At 51.2% G+C, this 21,518-nt stretch overlaps 1 protein-coding gene across 10 annotated transcripts; it reads right to left on the minus strand.

The window, feature by feature from the left end:
- Window positions 1-5,727: 5,727 nt before the first annotated feature.
- LOC140204855 (G patch domain-containing protein 2-like) lies at window positions 5,728-21,249 on the minus strand. Of its 10 annotated transcripts, none has more exons than XM_072271733.1 (12): window positions 21,173-21,249; window positions 17,357-17,469; window positions 14,065-14,167; window positions 12,818-13,470; window positions 12,359-12,417; window positions 10,502-10,675; window positions 10,118-10,197; window positions 8,945-9,012; window positions 8,399-8,468; window positions 7,979-8,064; window positions 7,531-7,616; window positions 5,728-6,649 (listed from the first exon to the last, which is right to left on the minus strand). In XM_072271733.1, exons 3-12 carry the CDS (start codon window positions 14,113-14,115, stop codon window positions 6,465-6,467), a joined length of 1,512 nt encoding a protein of 503 aa, XP_072127834.1. In that variant the 5' UTR covers window positions 14,116-14,167; window positions 17,357-17,469; window positions 21,173-21,249; the 3' UTR covers window positions 5,728-6,464. The 10 variants fall into 10 exon arrangements, with proteins under 10 accessions (XP_072127834.1, XP_072127843.1, XP_072127860.1 ...); XM_072271742.1 differs by having other exon boundaries at window positions 17,357-17,424; window positions 21,173-21,204; XM_072271759.1 differs by lacking the exon at window positions 14,065-14,167.
- Window positions 21,250-21,518: the final 269 nt, after the last annotated feature.

Genomic DNA, 21,518 nt, shown 5'->3' on the forward strand with positions numbered 1-21,518 from the left:
AGGGGAGATTTGATAGAGGTATATAAAATTATGATGGGTATAGATAGAGTGAATGCAAGCAGGCTTTTTCCACTGAGGCAAGGGGAGAAAAAAACCAGAGGACATGGGTTAAGGGTGAGGGGGGAAAGTTTAAAGGGAACATTAGGGGGGGCTTCTTCACACAGAGAGTGGTGGGAGTATGGAATGAGCTGCCAGATGAGGTGGTAAATGCCGGTTCTTTTTTAACATTTAAGAATAAATTGGACAGATACATGGATGGGAGGTGTATGGAGGGATATGGTCCGTGTGCAGGTCAGTGGGACTAGGCAGAAAATGGTTCGACACAGCCAAGAAGGGCCAAAAGGCCTGTTTCTGTGCTGTAGTTTCTATGGCGTCTATGGAGAAGGCATAGAACAGAGCAAAAATTAGTGGGAAATTAGAGGACTGGGAAGTTTCTAAAAACCAGCAGGAGGCAACTGAAAAGACATAAAGAAGAAAAAGATGGAATTCAAGGGTAAATTAGCTAAAAATATTAAAGAGGATACCAAAAGTTTCTTGAGATATGTAAAGTGTAAGAGTGGAGAGTAGATATTGGACCACTGGAAAATGGTGCTGGAGAGGTAGTAATGGGGAACAATGAAATGGCAGATGAAGTGAATCTGTATTTTGCACCAGCCTTTGCTGTGGAAGGCATTAGCAGTATGCCAGAAGTTTGAGAGTGGTGGGGGGCAGAAGTGGGTGAAGTTGTCATTACTAGGGAGAAGGTTCTTGGGAAACTGAAAACTGTGAAGGTAGACAAGTCACCTGGATAGATGGACTATACCACAGTGGTGACCATTCATCAACGAAACTCACTATACAATGTTTAATTAATCAAAGCTCGTACTTTATTGTCTCTGCACAAACAACATAACTATGTTGTCCCCAGGTCAACAACTTAAAACCTTAATTCTTCTGATTCCTCTGTACCAATACTCACTCAGACCATTTTCCCAATTTATAACACCAAAGTGGGGGATCTCCGCAGGCCAGACGATTGACCCTTTCTTCTCCCAGTTCCTGGCGTGGGGATCTTTCCTTGCAATGGTGGGTCTCTTGAGAGTTACTGCTGATAGCACACTTAAAGCATCCGCTTTTATCAAGTATCACCTTTCAGTGTCATTGGCCACGTCACCTTAAACGTATTTTTATTGGCTCTAATCCAAAAGTGACAACTGGTAATTTATGGCACCTTGTTCTCTTTAGTAACCAGCTCCAATCACTCCAGTCAGGCACAATCCCCAATATTCTGAAGCTTGCATGTTATATTATATCAAAGAACACCTCACAGATAGCTTATTTGGAATTTTTCTTTAGTCCAACAGATAACCTGAAGCATCATTGTGTCTACTTTAAAACACAGATAACCAAGCAACTTCACCTCACAAAATGGCAGACGTAAAACAGTTTCACTGAATGGCAGCCTCCATCTCCAAACACATGGCAGGAACAAAGACAATTGATCTGTCTGCTTCCACTGTCCTTGACCCATTTGAGTTTCACGTTATCTTCCATATTTTAAATACATCATGGCCAACAGCAGGGCACTGAAAGAAGTGGTTGAAGAGATTATGGAGGTATTAGTAATGATCTTTTATTATTCCGATTCAATTCAGAATCAATCGTTCTGAAGTAGTGGAAAATTGCAAATGTCACTCCACTCTTCAAAAAAGGAGAGGCAGAAGAAAAGTAATTATAAGCCAGTTCGTCTGACCTCAGTGGTTGGGAAAATGCCGGAGTTAATTGTTAAAATGTGGTTTCAGGGTACTTGGAGGCACATAATAAAACAGGTCATAGTCAGCATGGTTATCTTAAAGGAAAATCTTGCCCGACAAATCTGTTGGAATTCTTTGAAGAAATAACAAGCAGGATAGACAAAAGAGAAATGGGTGGATATTGTGTACTTGGATTTTCAGAAGGTCTTTGACAAGGTGCCACCCAAGGCTGCTTAACAAGTTAAGAGCCCATGGTGTGACAGGAAAGATACTAGCATGGATAGGTCATTGGTTGATTGGCAGGAGGCAAAGAGTGGGAATAAAGGGAGGTTTTTCTAATTGGCAGCCAGTGACTAGTGATGTTCCACAGGGGTCTGTGATGGAACCACTTTTTAAAAAAAAAATTATATCCCAATGATTTGAATGACAGAATTGATTGTTTTGTGGTCAAGTTTGCAGACAATACGAAGACAGGTTGAGGGACAGGTAGTTTTGAGGAAGTAGTTGCTAAATAAGGACTTAGATTAGGAGAATGGGCAAAGAAGTAGCAGATAGAATACAGTGTCAGGAAGTGTATGGTCATGCACTTCGGTAGAAGAAATAAAAGGGTAGACTATTTTCTAAATGGAGAGAAAATTCACAAATCTGAGGTGCAAAGAGACTTGGGAGTCCTCATGCAGGATTCCCTAAAGGTTCATTTGCAGGTTGAGTCGATGGTGCGGAAAGGCAAATGTGGTGTTAGTGTTCATTTTAGGGGACTAGAATATAAAAGCAAACATGTAATGTTGAGACTTTATAAGGCACTGGAGAGGTCTCACATGGAGTATTGTGAGCAGTTTTGGGATGTGCTGACATTGGAAAGAGTTCAAAGGAGGTTCACAAAAATGTTTCTGAGATTAAAAGGCTTGTCACATGAGGAGCATCTGATGGCTCTGGGCCTGTACTAACTGGAATGAGGGGTGACTTCACTGAAACCTATTGAATGTTGAAAGGCCTGGATAGAATGGATGTGGGGAGGATGTTTCCTATGATGGGGGAGTCCAAGACCAGAGGACACAGCCTCAGAATAAAGGGGTGCCCTTTTGGAACAGAGATGAGGAGGTGTTTCTTTAGACTGAGAGTAGTGAATCTGTGGAATTCATTGCCAAAGGTGGCTGTGGAGGCCAAGTCATTGGGTATATTTAAGGGAGAGGTAGATAGGTTCTTGGTTAGTCAGGGCATGAAGGGATATGGAAAGAAGGCAGGAGATTGGGGCTGAGAGGAAAAATGGATCAGCCATGATGAAATGGAGTAGACTCGATGGGCTAAATGGCCCACTTCTGCTCCTATACCTTATGCGCAGAGTCTTGTCATCTTCAGAAGTTTTCGGATGACTCTGCCATAGTTGGATGTATCAGCAAGGGAGATGAGGTTGAGTACAGGGCTACGGTAGGAAACTTTGTCACATGGTGTGAGCAGAATTATCTGCAGCTTAATGTGAAAAAGGCTAAGGAGCTGGTGGTAGACCTGAGGAGAGCTAAGGTACCGGTGACCCCTGTTTCCATCCAGGAGGTCAGTGTGGACATGGTGGAGGATTACAAATACCTGGGGATACGAATTGACAATAAACTGGACTGGTCAAAGAACACTGAGGCTGTCTACAAGAAGGGTCAGAGACGTCTCTACTTCCTGAGGAGACTGTGGTCCTTTAACATCTGCCGGACAATGCTGAGGATGTTCTACAAGTCTGTGGTGGCCAGTGCTTTCATGTTTGCTGTTGTGTGCTGGGGTAGCAGACACCAACAGAATCAACAAACTCATTTGTAAGGCCAGTGATGTTGTGAAGATGGAACTGGACTCTCTCACGGTGGTGTCTGAAAAGAGGATGCTGTCTAAGTTGCATGCCATCTTGGTCAATGTCTCCCATCCACTACGTAATGTACTGAGTGGGCACAGGAGTACATTCAGCCAGAGACTCATCCCACCGAGATGCAGCACTGAGCGTCATAGGAAGTCATTCCTGCCTGTGGCCATCAAACTTTACAACTCCTCCTTTGGAGGGTCAGACACCCTGAGCCAATAGGCTGGTCCTGGACTTATTTCATAATTTATTGGCATAATTTACATATTACTATTTAACTATTTATGGTTCTATTACTATTTATTATTTATGGAGCAACTGTAATGAAAACCAATTTCCCCCAGGATTAATAAAGTATGACTATGACTATGGTCTTACGGAGCTGTAGCCAAGCCTGAGTTTACGAGGACTTAGAATGTGGTCAAAGTATGAAGGGCTGTCATAGATGGTGCAACTGTCCGAGGGAGTGCAGGACCACCAGTTCGAGGAAATGTCACACTGTGCAAGGCACTAGCCTTCAGTGAGAGCCCAGCTCTTGTCACTGGGTGAAGAGATCCCACAGGCACTACAACCGGATACACTCACAGCTACAGGGATGTGTGAGGGGGGGGAGCACCAGGAAGGTGAGAGTGGGGGGGGGGGGGACTCATTGAGCAGCAGAAATGTGCGAAGGAGGGAGCAGTAGGGGTGGGTGCTGATGGCGGAGCAGCCACCAGTTTATGGAACGATTGCTATCTGCCAAGAGGATGTTTTAATCCTATGAAGGGCAGGTATGGTGACCCAGTTGGACAGCATAGATCCAGGCCTTTTGGCTCACCCTGTCCATTCATAGAAACATAGAAAATAGGTGCACGAGTAGGCCATTCGGCCCTTCCAGCCTGCACCGCCATTCATTATGATCATGGCTGATCATCCAACTCAGAACACCGCCCCAGCCTTCCCTCCATACCCCCTGACCCCCGTAGCCACAAGGGCCAGCAACCATCTATACTAATCCCATCGACCAGCACTTTCTTGCAGCCCTCCAAGCTTGGTCCAGATACTTCAATGTGACACACTCTGCTTGCAATACCCCCTCAGGGAGCAGGTCCCCCATGTCCAATGAAAACCCAACAACCCCTTGTAACTGGAGTTCAGCACCCAGTGACCCCCAAACTTCCCCACCCTCGCCAGCACATTCGCATGCTCCCCATTGTATGAAGACCACAACTGTGCACACTGCTCCAGCCAACATTGTACTACCTGCGCCCTGCTCTGATTTTCTGTATTCTGCCCAGTGAAGGGCACTTCACCACCTCACTAACACGTCTGCCCCCTCCAGGCAGCATGGTAGTGTCGCGGTTAGCGTTAGCATGACACTGCTACAGCACCAGCAACTCAGGCTCAATTCCACTGCTGTCCCCGTGACTGTGTGGGTTCATTCCGGTGCTCTGGTCTCCTCTGACATTGCAAGGACATACAGGCTAGGGTCAGTAAGTTGTGGGCATGCTATGTTGGCATCAAGAGGATGGCGACACTTGAGGGCTGCCTCCCCCACTAGCCCATCCACAGACGCAAATGATGTATTTCACTGTATTTCAATGTACCTGAGACAAATTAGGCTGATCTTTCTTTGGATGTGTCCACTAAGGTTCCTCTGTTCAATGCCCCCTGCAGACCGCTACTCATTGTGTGTCACACCTCAGTTAAACCCCCCAAAGGGCATCACCTCAGACTGATGAGCTAAATTCTACTATTCTGCCTAACTTACATTTCTATTGCTGACCGTACCCTCGTCACCTTTCTCAGTCACATCTACCTGGTCTGCAAAACATTCAGTCAACGCCAGCTCCCAGCGTGCTAGCACTCCATAGGGATCTTCAGGGACAAAATGACCCCATGAGATGTGTCCTGGGATCAAAGGGTATGTTCATACTCCCATTACAGCCAGCATTTGGGTGACACATCACACCATATCCACTTCCTTCCCAGTCCTGATGAATGGTCTCTGGCTGAAACATTGATTGTTTATTCCCCTCCACAGATGCTGCCTGGCTTGCTGAGTGTCTTCAGCGTTTTGTGAGAGTTGCTCAGGATTTCCAGTCTCTGCTCAATGAGACACACCAGGAGAAACACTTTGGAAACTACTCAAAGACACATTCCAAAGGAGTTGGGAAATATCAAAATATTTTAATTTAAAATTTTCTTTCTAAAACGTTACTCGGGACATTAGAAATTCCAGAGACTGTGGAACAAATGGCATCTCGACTGCCTTCCTGAAAGCACCAAGAAATTTTGGAGGGGCAGGTAATATTGCAAATCAGAGGAATAGACCAAACAATAAAACACAGTACAAATAGCGTACAGATTTCACACTGAAACAGTGGGACGTAGAACATCTGAATTGAGATATTCACCACACACTTGCAACAGATTGAGTTGAGAACATCAGTACATTTATATTAATAATGGGTCTAACACCCTTGTGATGTATGAAACAATCATATGAGTGGGTGTAACTTCCTGTATGCACTGCAACACCCTCTGTGTATTGTATTTTATAATACAACCTAGGTTGCTGGTAGAACCCTCCAGTATGTTATGTCACCAGTGCAGGGCTGGGTATAACGTGTGCTGTTTGTAGCACAACGTGTTATTAGGTATGATGGTCAGTGTCTCGCCGGAGTACACGATGTAACACTGAGGTAACCGAGCCTTCAAATGGGATCCTGACTGGGCCAGGGCGCCCACAGCTCAGCAAGATCCCACAGGATGGAGCAGGCATGTCTCTGTCCTTACGGAGTCTGAGTGTCTGACAGCCAGGCAGCAGTCGGTACGTGGGGACCAGACAGGGCAATGCACGTCCTCACTGACGCTGCCAGAGGTCGCTCTGCTGGGGTCCAGCCGTCTCGTCACAGCTGGGCAGACACTACGGGGGGCAGAGACACCAGGGAATTCACACACTTGCCAGTGCCTGGGCTCTCTGCTCCCGGTCCAGCTCTGGTCTCGCCCTCAGCCCACTCCATGCAGGCAGACGCCTTGTTCCCAGCCCCCTCTGGGCTGCCCCCTTCACCCTCACCGTGGGGACACGAGGTGGCTGTGAGAGAGAGAGAGAGAGAGAGAGAGAGAGAAACGAACTGAATAGAGCCATACTGCGCCCACAACAGTCTGGTATTCAATACACTGTACACCCACAGAGTGCAGTTCACCACCCACCCACGCAACACTATTCTCCATGCTCTATACACCCACGGAACACCATTCATTGTACAACCACAGTACACCACTCACCATACACTGTACAACCACAATACACTACTCACCAGAGTAGACACACCTTACACCATTCAATGTAAAAAGTACATCAACACATCATAAACTGTAAACAATACACTAAACTATTCATCTACAGTATACCTACTGTACTGTGTACAGTACACCCAAACACCATTTAATATACACTATTCACTGCATGCTGCACATCCACTCTACACCTTAACTCACTCCGCCCTGCCAGGCACCAGGACTAGCTGCCATGCATCACAAGATCCCACCTACAGGCTGCTAGTCCCTCCCACAGCCATTTTTCAATCCCAAACTAATTCCACTGCTCCGCTCTCTCCCCATAGCCCTGCATCAATCCCCAAAATGATCCCACAGACCCACTCTCCCCATAGCCCAGTGTCAGTCCCCAAACTGATCCCACAGACCCACTCTCCCCCACAGCCCTGCGTCAGTCCCACACTAATCCCACTGACCCTGTCTCTCCCTACAGCATTTTGTTAGTCCTCAAACTAATCCCATTAACCCTCTCTCTCCCCCCACCGTCCAGTCAGTCCCCACAGTATTTCCATTGCCCCACTCTCTCCTCACAGCCCAGTATCAATGTACCACTGTCCCGTTCAGTGGGGGGCGGGGGGGGAGGGGAGAACTGTAGCTGTGATTTGTGGGGTGAGGGGCTATCTCTCAGCACAATACCTGCACTAGGACTGGATGTGGTTGCTGTTTTCCGTCTCCGCTTCACGTCACCGGTACACAGGGAGCCCAGGTGGACACTCGTCTGCCTGGGGGGAGGTAATAGGTACAGTCAGTGGCCACAGGAACACAGCAGCACGCTGGGCAACGTCCACAGGGCAAAACGCAGCAGGACTTCACGGCAAAGGGAGCCTGACCGGACACACTGCTCAGGTCAGGGTTCGGGAGCAGAGCCCCAAGCTGACCTCACTCTGACCCAGGGGTCAGGAGCTGACCCTGATTTGGGGTAGGGAAGTGCAGGTGAGGGGAGAGTCTCAGGAAATGGTATAGATACTATCCGGTGCCAGGCAGTGGGGAGGGGGGGAGGGGAGAAGGGAGACCCAGGGCAGATCATGGTTTGGAGGGAAAGGTGAGAGGAGATCCTGTGCCAGTAGAGGGGTGGGGAACTCACCGTGCCTTGGTCTGCAGGTTGGAGCACTTCCTGTGGGAGCCATCAGTCAGCACTGCCAGTGGGCACAGGGGCATCAAAGGGTTAAACTGCAAATGCAGGAGTAGGAGTCAGTGAAGGAAGCGAGAAGGACAGGGGCGATCTCTGACCTAACCACAGCCCAACCTGTAACCACCCCCCCACCCCTTAGCGCTGCCTTCACTGCGCCACTCCACACCCCCTCCCCAGCCCAGCAGTGGCCATTGAAGATCAGTGGGCGTTCGAACCACTGACCACCTTCCTCCCCGTCACTTCAAAACACGTCTCTGACTGTAGTGTCCCAACATGCAACGCAGATCCTTCCCCCCTCCCCACAGAGAGACACACACACCCCCCACTCCACACGCACAACCCCCAGCCACGTATCAGCGGGAGTTTACTTACCCCGAGGCGCAGGGGCTGTAGCATGCTCCACTCGCGGTACTGACCCCTCACACACACGTCCCGACGTAGCCTGCAGTAAGAGCAGGTCACACACTGACCAGTAACCCCACCATCCTCGTCCCCCCCTCCCCCCAGCCCAGTGTGACCGACCCTCCCTTCCCACTCCTGACACCCTCCACCCTCACGCGACGTAACCTGCCGTAAGAGAGGGTCACACACCGACTGTACTCTCACCGTCCAACCACCCCCAACAATCCTCTCCCGCCCCGTCACCCCCTAATCCCAATGAGGGGCCACTGTTACCCTTCCCCAACATCATGCTCCTCACAGCCCACCCCCACTGCTCGGGGTCACCTGCCCCCCCTCCCCACCCCTGGGTCACCCAGTGAAGAGGATCCCACTGACTCCCATATTCCACACGCCTTACCTTCCCTGACCCGAGGTCTCCAATCCCCATGTCACTACCAAATGCAACCCCCCCACCCCCCGGGGTTTATCCAGTGTTGTGTGTGAGTAGGGGAAGATTTCGCTGTTATCAGTACTTACTCCCTGCGGTAAGGGTCCTGCCCAAAGTGATTCACCCTCTCGCTGGGGACGACTCCCACCGGCCCCTCCTGTTGGCACACACAGACATGTTGGGGGGCGGGGGGGGTGCCAGAGAGAAGAGGGGGTTACTACAGTATCATGGTGCCAAAGGCCACTCAGCCCATTGTCACATGCTGGTTCGGTGCCACAGCACTCAGTCAGCCAGCTGCTCACCCAGTAAAATCTCCCCTACCACAGGCCGTCCCAACCAGGGACGCCTCCTGAGTTGGAGACCTCAGGGGCTACCCCGGACAGTGACTCTCGCATTCCGTCCCTTCCCTCCCCCCACTGACCCATCCCTCCATCAAACCTCCCCTCCCCCTCCAACAACCCTCCCACCCCTCATCCACTGCTCTATCCACCCCCCACCCCAGCCAGATGTGTCACCCTGGGACAGCAGCTGTAGGCCTCAGATCAATGACCAGATTTGGGGGGGGGGGGGGGGAGGGGGGAGGGGCGATAACAAAGGGTGATGGGTCTGGAGCATGCGGCCACACAGGGTAGGGGACAGAAACCCCCACACTCAAACCTGACAGGGTGTGAATGTGGAACGGTGATCCTGTGACGTGGTGTGGGTAAGGATTCAGCTGGGGGGAGGGGGGTCACACAAACTGGTAGGGCTAAATGGCCTTTGATGTGGTGAATTTCTTCACTGAGGACTATCCTGGGCCAGGGAGGGTTAAACTGGGGTGGGTGGGACAGCAGTTACCGATCCCACTGCACTGCCAGGGTGGATGTGATTGCACACCAAGCTGCTGACCCCTGGGACTGCACCCCGTCACCGGCAGCACAACCGGGGCAACCGTCATCACTGCGGATGTGCAGGGAGGGTCTCACCACAGGGTCAGGGCAGAGGGAATGGCGTTGAGCCCAGAGGGAAGAGGGAGGGTCAGGTGCAGAGAGGGAGGGCTGAGGATGGGAGGGGGGAGGGAAGAGGAGGGGTGGGCATAAGGCTAGGCGTGGGACATTGATCAGAGGAGTGGTGGGTACGGATCCCACAGTCCAGCACAGCCCCTGACCCAGTCCTGGGACCTGTGTAAACCCACTGCCCTCCCTATACTGGACCATTTACCCATTCTCCCCACCCCCCTGACCTGTCCCCCACCCCAACCTATCACCCTCCTGACTGCTGACCTTTCCCACCAGCCTCCGACGACCTTTCCGGATGCAGCGCGCGGCGATTCCGGGAAAACGGTTGAGCCGGGCATGGTAGCCTGTGGGAGAGGGGAAGAGACGGACAGGTCAGGGGCAGCGCGATGACGTGTGGAGAACTCGGGGAAACGCACTGACAGCGCAGGACGTGCACACGGAGGGCATTGCATACACGCCGGACGGCACGGTGGCATAGCGGTCAGTGCAATGCCAGAGACCTGGGTTCAATCCCTGGCACTGTCTGTACGCTCTCCCCACGACCACGAGGGTTTCCTCCAGGTGCTCGGGTTCCACAGGGATGCACGGGTTACCAGGTTAATCGGTGATACAGACAGTGTGGTGTACACAGACCAGCCCCACTCTCACCTCTCTGTGCGGGCCGTGTCGGCAGGAGGAAGGGGGGAGAGGGGTATGTACCCACCCCCTGGTCCCCATCGGCCAGCGGAGCCTTCAGGCCGTCCCAGTGCGGCAGGAGCTTGGGCACGCGGAACCCCTGCTCGCAGTCTCCCTCGTAGAACCAGTCGCTCTGCTCGTCGTCACCTGGGGACGGAGGCAGCAGTCAGTGTCCACCCCGTCCATCGAACACCCACGTCACGCCAAACCCTCTGCCTCGCCCCGCCCCATCCACTCACCAACCCCGCCACCCCACACCTGGGCATGGAGGCAGCAGTCAGTGTCCATAGTACCATCAGCCCCAGCCCTACCCTGTCCACCTCAGCCCATTCACCCACTGACCCTACCCACCCTTCCACACCTGGGCACACAGGCAGCAGCAAGTGTCCACAGCGGCACCACCCCTTGCCCCATCCTACCCACCTCCCCCTCCGTATCCCCCTCCACCCGTCTCTCCCTCCGTATCCTCCCCACACCCACCTCTCCCTCCATATCCTCCCCCACCCACCTCTCCCTCCATATCCCTCCACCCACCTCTCCCTCCATATCCTCCCCCCACCCACCTCTCCCTCCATATCCTCCCCCCACCCACCTCTCCCTCCATATCCTCCCCCCACCCACCTTTCCCTCCATATCCCCCCACCCACCTCTCCCTCCATATCCTCCTCCCCCCCACCCGCTTCTCTGAGATCCACACTGGGGAAGAGACGGTCAGCTGATTGGGACCAGTGAGACAGGATCCACCCTGGCCTCGGGGAAGGCACAGCTGCGTCTTCCGCCCACCCCCTACCCGGCTGCTGAGAACCAGGGAGGGAGTGGGAAGGACGGAGTGCTGCTGTCTCACAGGTCAGAGACCTAGATAGATCCCGACCTGTGTCTGTGGAGTCTGCATGCTCCCCGTAACCTCGCGGGGCACCCTAGGGTGGGTTAGCTGGTTAAGGGGCCACTTGTAGATTGTCTCAGGGGCAGAAGGTATGGGAGTCAAAGGGGAGCAGGGGTGAGAGAATAAACAGGGTAAGTGTAAGTGGGTGGTCTACCACTGAGACACAATGGGCCGAGGGTCTCCCATGTGACCCCAGGGCCAGGGCCACCAACTGAACTGAGGGTTTCAGACAACCCCAGCAATGCAGGGAACAAGGCTAGTTCCACACCTACACCACGGCCTGGGTGTCCGGGGAATATCACAGGTGCTGCTTAAATCCAAGTCGATCCCCATTCCTGACCCTCACTCCCAACACAGAGTGTAACTCACCCCCTCACTCCCAACACAGCCCGTCGCTCGTACCCTCATGGCGTCACTCACCCCTTCAGTCCCACCACCTGGCCTGCCACTCACCGCACTGTCTACCGCTCACACAAAGTGTTCTGACAACTGTTCAATTGTTGCCTCTTGCGGAGCCAATGTGATGAGAAAACATTTTACTCCCGATCAACTCAAACTGGCCCGGTCACAGGAGACACGGCTCCACAACAGCTCAAACGTGTCCCGACACACCACACTGCCGGAGCTAGCCCAGGTCACAGGCACAGGGGCACACAGCCCCACCCTCCACAATCACAGCAGACTGAAGTGCACGTGGGGGACACCCCGGGGAACCAGCTAAAAGGAGAGTGACACACCGAGTGTTCCTTCTGCACTGCACCATCCCACGCGCCATCCCGTCACGCGCTCCCACCCTCCCACACTGTACTGTCATGTGCTCTCGCACCCCCCCCCCCATCACACTCACACCATCCCGTCTCGTGTGATCCAAGACATTTCCAGCGACTAGGGCAGGGAGCCATGACTGCTTACACTTTCACGCCCTCCCATAACCCATGCATCCATACCTTGTCGTCCCTCGTCGTTGGTGAAGAGTCCATCGCTGCTGCACACGCTGCTGGCGTCACTGCGGTCAGAGCAGAGTCAATGAGCTCCACCCGTACAGCACCCCAAACCCACCCGAGCACGAGAGATCAACCCCCCCCCCCCACCCCCACCCACTGAGCTCCGGGTCTACCCCAAGACCGGTCCATCACTGCTGCACATGCCACTGGCGTCACTGGGAACAGAGCAGAGAGTCAATGAGCCCCGTCTGAACACCATCTACCCAACCCCTCCATCCCAACTCCAACCAGCCTGCACATTGAGTGACGCTCCCTCCACACCATCCCATCACACGCTGCAGGGTCAGGGGTTTGAGGGGGGTAGGGGATGGAATGGGATGAGGGGCGAGTCAGGGACCAGACTGAGGGTGTGGTGCTCTGGGAACCAACCTCACTCCCCCCACCCTGCTGCCTAGCAGTCACCTGTCGGTCATGTTTTCGTCCGATGCCTTGTGTTCCTGGCTGCAGTCCATGCCTTCACCGGGGGTGGCAGGGGGCCGGGAGCCGCGCTGGCTGCCCCCTCCCTCAGGCAGCCGCTGCTTCTTGTGTTGGCAAGGCCCGGAAGGGCTCCAGGGGCAGGGAGGGGCCGCCGGCTCAGACACCTTCAGTTTCTTCTGCAGGGAGGAGGTGACATCGGCGGGGGGCTTGGCCCGGCGCCTCCTGCGGCCCTGCCCTGGGCCCTGACCTCCCTCCGCCGGACCGTCGCCCTCACCCCAGGCTGACTGCCTGCCCTTCAGCGTCACATTGAGGGAGGAGAGGCGCTGAACGACCGCCCGATCGTCGTCCGAGTCACTGGGAGCTCCCGCCGCGGCGCCCCCTCCGGCCGCCGTCTCCTCCTGGCTGGAACCAGACGCCTCGCTAAAACAGCGGCCATAGTCGAGCGGCCGGTTCGAGATGGAGCGCCGTTTCCGGCCCCGGCGCTTGCGGGTCTGCCGCCGCTGGGGCTGGCGGGGGCTGGGGCACGGCCCCTCCCACCCCTCCTCGTCCAGACGGTTCTGCTCAGATGTCTCGTCCAGCGCAGACGCCAGGTCATGGGCCAGCTCGTCCATCATCGGAGGGGTGGGTGGGGTGCGTACCTGGGAAACAGAAATGAAGGGTGGGCAGGAGTTAGACGGGCAGGGGACTGGAACTCCACAGACTCTGTCTGAGTTCCAACGAAAGCTCTCAGCCCAAACAGTGACTGTTTATTCCCCTCCACAGATGCTGCCTGACCTGCTGGTTTCCTCCAGCATTTTGTGCGTTGGTTCTTGCTGCCTCAGTAGAGGAGGCAAAAGAAATTCATGTCCTTGTTGACTCTTACCAATTTATAATAATGTGCTACAGAAAGCACCCTATCCGATGCATCATGGCTTGGTATGGTGACTGCTCTGCCTGTGACTGCAAGAAACTGCAGAGTTGTGGACACAGCTCAGCACATCACAGAAACCAGCCTCCCCTCCACTGACTGTCTAGATTTCTCACTGCCGCAGTAACGCAGTGCAATCAAAACCCCACCCACCCAGACAATCTCTCCCCCCACCCCCCACTTCCATCAGGCAGAAGATACAAAAGTCAGAAAGCACAAAACACCAGGCTCAAGGACAGCTTCTATCCTGCTGTTATAAGACTATTGAATGGTCCCTTACTACAATAAGCAGGATTCTTTGCTTCACAATCGACCTTGTTATTACCTTGCACCTTATTGTCGGCCGCCACTGCACTTTCTCTGTAGTTTTCTGCATTCTGTTACTGTTCTCCCTTGTACGGGCTCAATGCACCATGTAATGAAATGATCTGCATGAATTGTATGTAAGACAAGCTTTTCACTGTATCTCAGTACAGGTGACAATAATAAACCAGCCACACAAATCCCAAGCAACAAATGAGGAACAGCAACCCACCCCTGCATCCACCCCCACCCCCACCCAACCAGCCATTCACAGCCCCCCCGACTCACCCTACTGAGATAACCAGCCCACCCAGCCCTGTGCTGGAGCAGCTGGTTCCGCTGACGGGGACTTATCCTGTCCCAGTCACGGAGACAGACAAGGTCTCCGATGCTGGAGTCCTGGACCAAACACAGACTGCTTCAGGGACGACCAGGTGGAAGATCCTAACTGTGCCTTCCTCTGCACAGAGGCTGCCTGACCCACTGAGCTTCTCCAGCAGCTGATCTTCCTCCTGGAACATTAACCCTGTCTCTCATCCCACGGATGCTGCCCAGCGTGCTGGGTATTTCCAGCACTTTTTCACTTCAAACTTCCAGCAATTGCTCACTCTCCCCAGTACAGCCCCAGCTCCCACTCTCCCCTCATGTCATCCATTTTCTCTGGTGCTCCACTCTTTTAGCTCTGTGCAAATGATGGGTTTGGATTTCATCCTTGATCTGATGAAAGGCTCTCTGTTGCAGCCCCCACAGCTGCTGCCTGACCCTCAGCATTTGATGGGACAACTGGTTTACATTCCACTCCAGTTTTGCAGACAACCTTGACCCACTGCAATAGGTCTAAGGCAGACACCAGTTTCGTCACCCAGCACTCATCTCTGGAACATCTAACCTGCGAGATTAACTAGCAGTCGAGTTGATGGTCAGGAAGGAAAATGCAATATTAACACTCATTTCGAGAGGACTAAAATATATAAAGGCAAGGATGTAATGCTGCGGCTTTATAAGCCATTGGTCAGACTGCACTCGGAATATTGTGAGCAGTTTTGGGCGTCCGCACTTTACGTTAACGTGTCTTCAGGCCATGCCACGCAGGGTCTTGTGCTAATATTATTTTGAGACTGCAAGTGCTGCACCATAACTACATGTGCTGTGTGTGACTATATGAACTGTGTTTTGCACCTTAGCCTCAGAGGCATGTTGTTTAGTTTAGCTGTATACAGGTTTCCCCCGCCATCCGAAGGTAGGGCGTTCCTATGAAACGGTTCGTAAGCCGAAATGCCGTACAGCAAAGAAGCAATTACCATTTATTTACATGGGAAAATTTTGTGAGTGTTCACAGACCCAAAAATAACCTACCAAATCATGTCAAATAACACATAAAATCTAAAATAACAGTAACATATAGTAAAAGCAGGAATAATATGATAAATACACAGCCTATATAAAGTAGAAATACTTCTCTACAACGATTGCCTGCACAGATCTCCGTAGCGAAAATCTCACGCAAGTGCTCTTGGCAGAAAATCTCACGCAAGGGCTGTTGGCATAAACGCGCTCTCCAGTAATCTTTAAACTATGAAGCTGCCAAATCTACCAAATAACACGTAAAAATACACAGCCTATATAAAGTAGAAATAATGTATGTACAGTGTAGTATCACTTACCGGAATTGGGAATACAGTGCCGAGCACACTGATGATGGTGTGTTAGACTGAGTCGTCGCAGGCTGGGTGGTGCAGTGGCCTCCACCCTCCGGGCCGTCGACCCGATACATTGCCGTGCAGAACGCAGCAGTAGCCGGGAGGCACACAGCACATCTTTAAGAAAAAAGCCTAAATGAACATGCTAATTAATTAGGTGCTGCCCAGCATGTAAATGTCGGCACAGATCAGAGCAGATTGCATCGCCTCTGATCTGGGCCGACAATTACATATCGGCGGCACCTAATTAATTAGCATGTTCATTTAGGCTTTTTTCTTAAAGATGTGCTGTGTGCCTCCTGGCTACTGCTGCGTTCTTCGCGAATCGGTACAGTATCTGTCCGGGGCCCGGGTGTTGGGGTGGTGGGACATGGGGGTGTCATCTCATCGTCGATCAAGGCAGGCAGCTCTTCTTCTATGACTGCCTGCCTCGATGTCGAAGGTCGAGATTCGTCGTCTGCTGTGGCTGATGTGGAAGGCTTGCTTGACTGCTGAGCTTCGCGCATTTTTCTGTCATACAGTTGTTTGTAGGCACTCAAACCATCCTGCAAATATCCCCCAAACCTACGTACCCTTTCAAAATTAAAGTCGTACTTTACCATTGCAGCGAAAATCTCACGCAGTTGCTTCACTTTCTGCATTTGGTTTCGATTGTTATCCCTTCCTCTTCCAATTGCATCAGCTCTTCATCTATCAATTCTTGGTCATGGGATGCCAAAACCTCTTCAACATCATCTTCATCAACTTCCACAAGCCAAACTCACTTTGTCCTTGCTTCGTTCACCACGATCGAAACGCTTAATTATGTCTAGTTTTACGCTAAGTGTAACACCCTTACTCTTTCAGGCTTTTCCGACACCTTAGAACTCATCTTGCTAACGGCTGCTCAATGCAACGTGTTTCAGCAATGCCGTTCCGAATCCGGGGCAGAGTAGCTGCTCGGGGCGCGCGCTGCCTTTTATAGCGCGCTGATTTTTTATCTCACGCTACCTTTCTTCGTAACAGTGAAAACACCTTCTGAAAGTGAAAACAGGGTACTAATGTAGGTCTTTCGTAACAGTGAGGTTTCGTAAAGCGAACGTTCGAAAAACGGGGTACACCTGTACATATGTATGGTTGAGTGATAATAAACTTGAATGTGAACTTATTTATGAAAGGATGTGCTGGCATTGGAGAGGCTCCTGAGGAGGTTTAACATATGATGAGTGGCTGATGGTCCTGGGCCTGTACTTGCTGGAGCTTAGAAGAATGAGGGGTCATCTCACTGAAACCTAGCGAATACTGAAAAGCCAAGATAGAATGGAAATGGAGAGGATGTTTCCTACAGTGGGAACAGCCTCAGAATAGAAGGAGGTCACTTTAAAAAGAGAGATGGGGATTTTCTTTAGGCAGAGAGTGGAGAATCTGTGGAATTCATTACATTTAAAGCAGAGGTTGGTAAGTTCCTGATTAGTAATGACGTCAAGGATTACAGTGAGAAGGTAGAAGAATGGGGTTGAGAGGTGTAATAAATCAGGTATGATGGAATAGCACAACAGACTGGGTGGGCCAAATGGCTTAACACTGCTATGGCTTATGAAATGTAGACACCAACATCTTTCTGGCTATTCTTACCTGCTCCTTTACTCCAGCTCAGTCCGACCCCGGGTTCAAGGCCCCTCACATTCACGCTGTTTCTATGCCTGCTGACGAGACCAATGTTGGAGTCACGGGTGGGCAGGAGGTGCCTGAAGGATGAGCAATTCAGTGGGAAGACAGAGAACTGAAGCCCCATTGTCACACAGCATGGAAACAGGCATTTCAACCCAACTTACCCTTGCTGGTCAAACAGTCTACCTGAGCTCGCTCTAAACCCTTCGCATGTATATATGTGTGTATCTGTCCAAGTGCATTGTCAGCGTTGTTGATGTACTCTCATCTACCACTTTCTCTGGTAGCTCATTCCCTATGTTCATATCAGAATCAGATTTATTGTTGCTGACATATGACATGAAATTTGTTCAGTAGCAGCAAAACCTTTGGTATCCTCTTTTATATTATTGGCTAGCTTATCTTCATATTTAATCCTTTCTCTCCTCATGGCTTTTTCAGTTCCCTACTGATGGCTTTTAAATACATCTCAATCCTCTATCTTCCCACTTTTTTTAATGTAATACTCCTTCTCTTGCTTTCATGCAGCCTTTGAGTTCCCTCGTCAGTCACTGGTGCATCATCCTCCCTTTAAAACACTTCTTCATCTTCGGGATGTATCTCTCCTGCGTCTTCCAAACTGCTCTCTGAAACTCCAGCTATTATTGTTCTGCCGTCATCCCTGCTAGAGTCCCTTTCCAATCATCTTAGACCAGGTACTCTCTCATGCCTCTGTAATGCCCTTTACTCCACTGAAATGCTGATACGTTATCTACTCCTTTTTAAACCTCAGGGTGAATTCCATGCCTTTTCTATCTCCCTTTGTAATTTGTACCCCTCATCCTGGCTACTATTCAGAGGATGTATACAATTCCCATCAGGGTCTTTTTACCCTTGCAGTGTCTTACCTCTATCCACAAGGATTCTACATCTTCTGACCCCATGTCACCTCTTTCTAAGGATTTGATTTCATTTTATCAAGAGTCACCCCACCCTCTCTGCCTACCCATCTGTCCTTTTGATACAAATGCGTATCCTTGGATATTAAGCCTCCAGCTATGATCTTTCAGCCAAGATTCAGTGATGCCTAGAAGTTATACCTGCCAATCTCTAACTGCACTACAGATCACCTACCTTATTCCATATACGGCATGCATTCAAACGTAACACCTTCAGTCCTGTATTCATCAACCTTTACAACTTTGCTCCATGTTACACTTCAACTGATCCCACTGACTGCAATTTTGCCTTGTCATCTGCCTGTCCTTCCTGCATCTATTTGTATACCAACTGTCCCATCCTCCACCCTATCACCCCAACGCCCTTCACCTCCTGCTAAATATGTTTGGCCCAGGATATATATATATAGGCAAGACCATGGATTTGATTTGCACCTTGGAAGGTTTCCAGGGTCTCCCCTCTCCATGCCACCGATGTTGTCCAAGGAAAGGGCACTATGGCCAATACAGCTTGGCACCAGTGTCGTCACAGAGCAGTGTGTGGTTAAATGCCTTGCTCAAGGACACAACAAGCTGCCTCAGCTGAGGCTTGAACTAGCGACCTTCAGATCACTAGACTGATGCCTTAACCACTTGGCCCAGGACAGATCCTCTGAGATGTTGATGCCTAGGAACTTGAAGCTGCTTACTCTTTGCATTGCTGACCCCTCTTATATGGTCCTCTGGTCTCATTAAAACCTTTCCCCTCTCTCCTTAAACTTCTATACTCCCTCACCCTTGGAAAAAGACCGCGATGCCCGTCATGATTTTATCAACCTCTATCAGGTTACCTGTCAGCCCCCTTCACCCCACCCCCACAGACCCCTTGCCTTATGGTATTGGCCCATGGCATATAAAAGGTTGGGAACCCCCACTTTAGAACACAGCACAGTGCAGGCCCTTCAGCCCACAAGGTTGTGCCAACCCTTTAACCCACTCCAAGATCAATCTCACCCTTTCCTACTACATAGCCCTCTATTTTTCTTTCATCCATGTACTTTCTAAAAGTCTCTTAAATCTCCCAAAGTACCTGCCTCTACCACCACCCCTGGCAGTGTGTTCCACACACTCTCCACTGTGTAAAAAAGACACTACACTGATATCTCCCCTATTTACCATCAATCACATAAGAATTATGCCCCTTTGTATTAGCCATTTCTGCCGAGATAAAGTTTCTGTCTATCCAATCGTTCTATGCTTGTTATTTTGTATAGCTCTATCAAGTCCCCTTTCATCCTCCTTCACTCCAAGGGAACAGCCCTAGCTCACTTAACCTATCCTCGTAAGAAATATCCTTTAATCCGGGCAACATCCTGGTAAATCTCCTCTGCACCCTCTCTTAAAGCCTACACATCCTACCTCTAATGAGGCGACTAAAACCGAACACAATATTCCAAGCATGGCCCAGCCAGGGCTTTATAGGGCTGTGGCATTACCTTGTGGCTCTTTAACTCAATTCCCCCCTCTAATGAAGACCAACACACCATACGCCCTCTTAACCACCCTATCCATTTGCAGGGCAACTTGTGCAGAATAATCCCTTAAGGCTGTTCTATCACTGAAGAAGTTTGATCAAATCCTTTACAGTTCAGACGAATGAGGAGAGATCTGACTGAAACTTACAGGTGCTGAGGGAGCTTGACAGGGTAAATGTGAGGTGTTTCCAATAGACAGAGAGTCAGCCAGTGGGGAGGCACAGATACAAGATAAGGGGAGGTTATTTAAAACTGAAGTGTATAGAGATTTGTTCTCAGAGGCTGGAGAGTTTCTAAATTCTCTGCTGCAAGGGGAGAGTACACTACAGCATTTATGATTACAGAAGTGAACAAATATCAAAAGGCTGGACGAAGTGAGACTCGGATCCACAGGAGGAGCCAAGCCTGGCACAGATCTTTCACAGCTTCCTCGTATTATCTTGTATACTCCGGCATTTGTATTAGTCCGACATTGCTTGCCCCAACCCTGCTTTTTCCCCTCCACCCAACCAATCCTCAATATCAACCTCCGAATCCTATCATGCCCCAACTCCATCATACCCCCATCCCAACCTTCCCATCCTTCTAACTCTTCACCATCTCACATCCAAACCCTTCCATACTGTCAACACCACCCCACCCAATGACTCCCCACAGACCTACTACAAACTCTCCTCCCAAATTGTCCCAAACATCATCAGCAATATTCTCCTCAGTCTGAATCCTCACCACAACAATCCCAACCCACATGCCAGCCATTCCCCCTTCCTCCTAAACCTTCAACATCACCCACAAACCCACATCATCCACATCCCAACCCTCTCCTCTGCATATCTGACTCAACCTCCACAACCCACAAATTACAACCATCTTCTCCCATCCCAACCTTCAACAGACCCCAAGCCCCACAACAGGTTACCCATCCACCAGCCTCTCATCTCCTCCACCCAACACACCTCTCTCCCTCAGCCCAAACCCAAACATTCCACTCCAACACCCCCTCCCATTCGCTTCCCTCCCTCCCCTCAGCCCAAACCCAAACATTCCACTCAAACTCCCCCTCCCCTTCACACTCCCACTTCCCTCCCCTCAGCCAGACCCACACATCCCATCCCACCCCACCCAGTTCACCAACCTCTCCTCATCTCTCTCCCCTCAGCCCACAACCCACCAACACCCACCTCCTCCTCCTCCATCAAATCCGCCCGCTCGTCACCTTCCTCACCTCCTCCTCCTCTTTCCCCTCACAGATACTCCTCCCTCCCCCTCAGTCCCTAAACCCCACTCCACACTTCTCCCCGCCCTCCACTACCAACTCCCTCACTCACCCAGAGCTCCGGCCGCCCTGCACCAGCGCAATGGCGTCACTTCCGACCCGCTGGGGACTCCACAGAGAACGCTTCCGCCCCACTCAATCGTCATTTCCGCTCTCCGCCGTGTCGCCAGAGCAGGAGTCTCCCGTTAAAGATTCCGAGCCACAGAAACCGGCCCTTCGGCCCCATGAACTATTACTCTCCCTAGTCCCATCCAAATACGCATATATCCGGTCCCTTAGAATAACTGCCAATAATTTACCTACTAGTAATCACACAAAATGCTGGAGGAACTCGACAGGTCAGGCAGCATCTATGGAAATGAATAAACAGTCGACGTTTTGGGCCGAGACCCTTTTTC

The sequence above is a fragment of the Mobula birostris genome, chromosome 1 (assembly GCF_030028105.1).
Source record: "Mobula birostris isolate sMobBir1 chromosome 1, sMobBir1.hap1, whole genome shotgun sequence".
Taxonomy (NCBI): Eukaryota; Metazoa; Chordata; class Chondrichthyes; order Myliobatiformes; family Myliobatidae; genus Mobula; species Mobula birostris.

Coding starts and splice junctions, on each gene's coding strand:
- LOC140204855 (XM_072271733.1), bottom strand. CDS start 14,115: ATGCAGAAAACTACAGAGAAAGTGCAGTGGCGGCCGACAATAAGGTGC. Junction 8,065..8,398: donor TACAGCCCCTGCGCCTCGGG/GTAAGTAAACTC, acceptor CTGCATTTGCAG/TTTAACCCTTTGATGCCCCT. Junction 7,617..7,978: donor AACCTGCAGACCAAGGCACG/GTGAGTTCCCCA, acceptor ACCTCCCCCCAG/GCAGACGAGTGTCCACCTGG.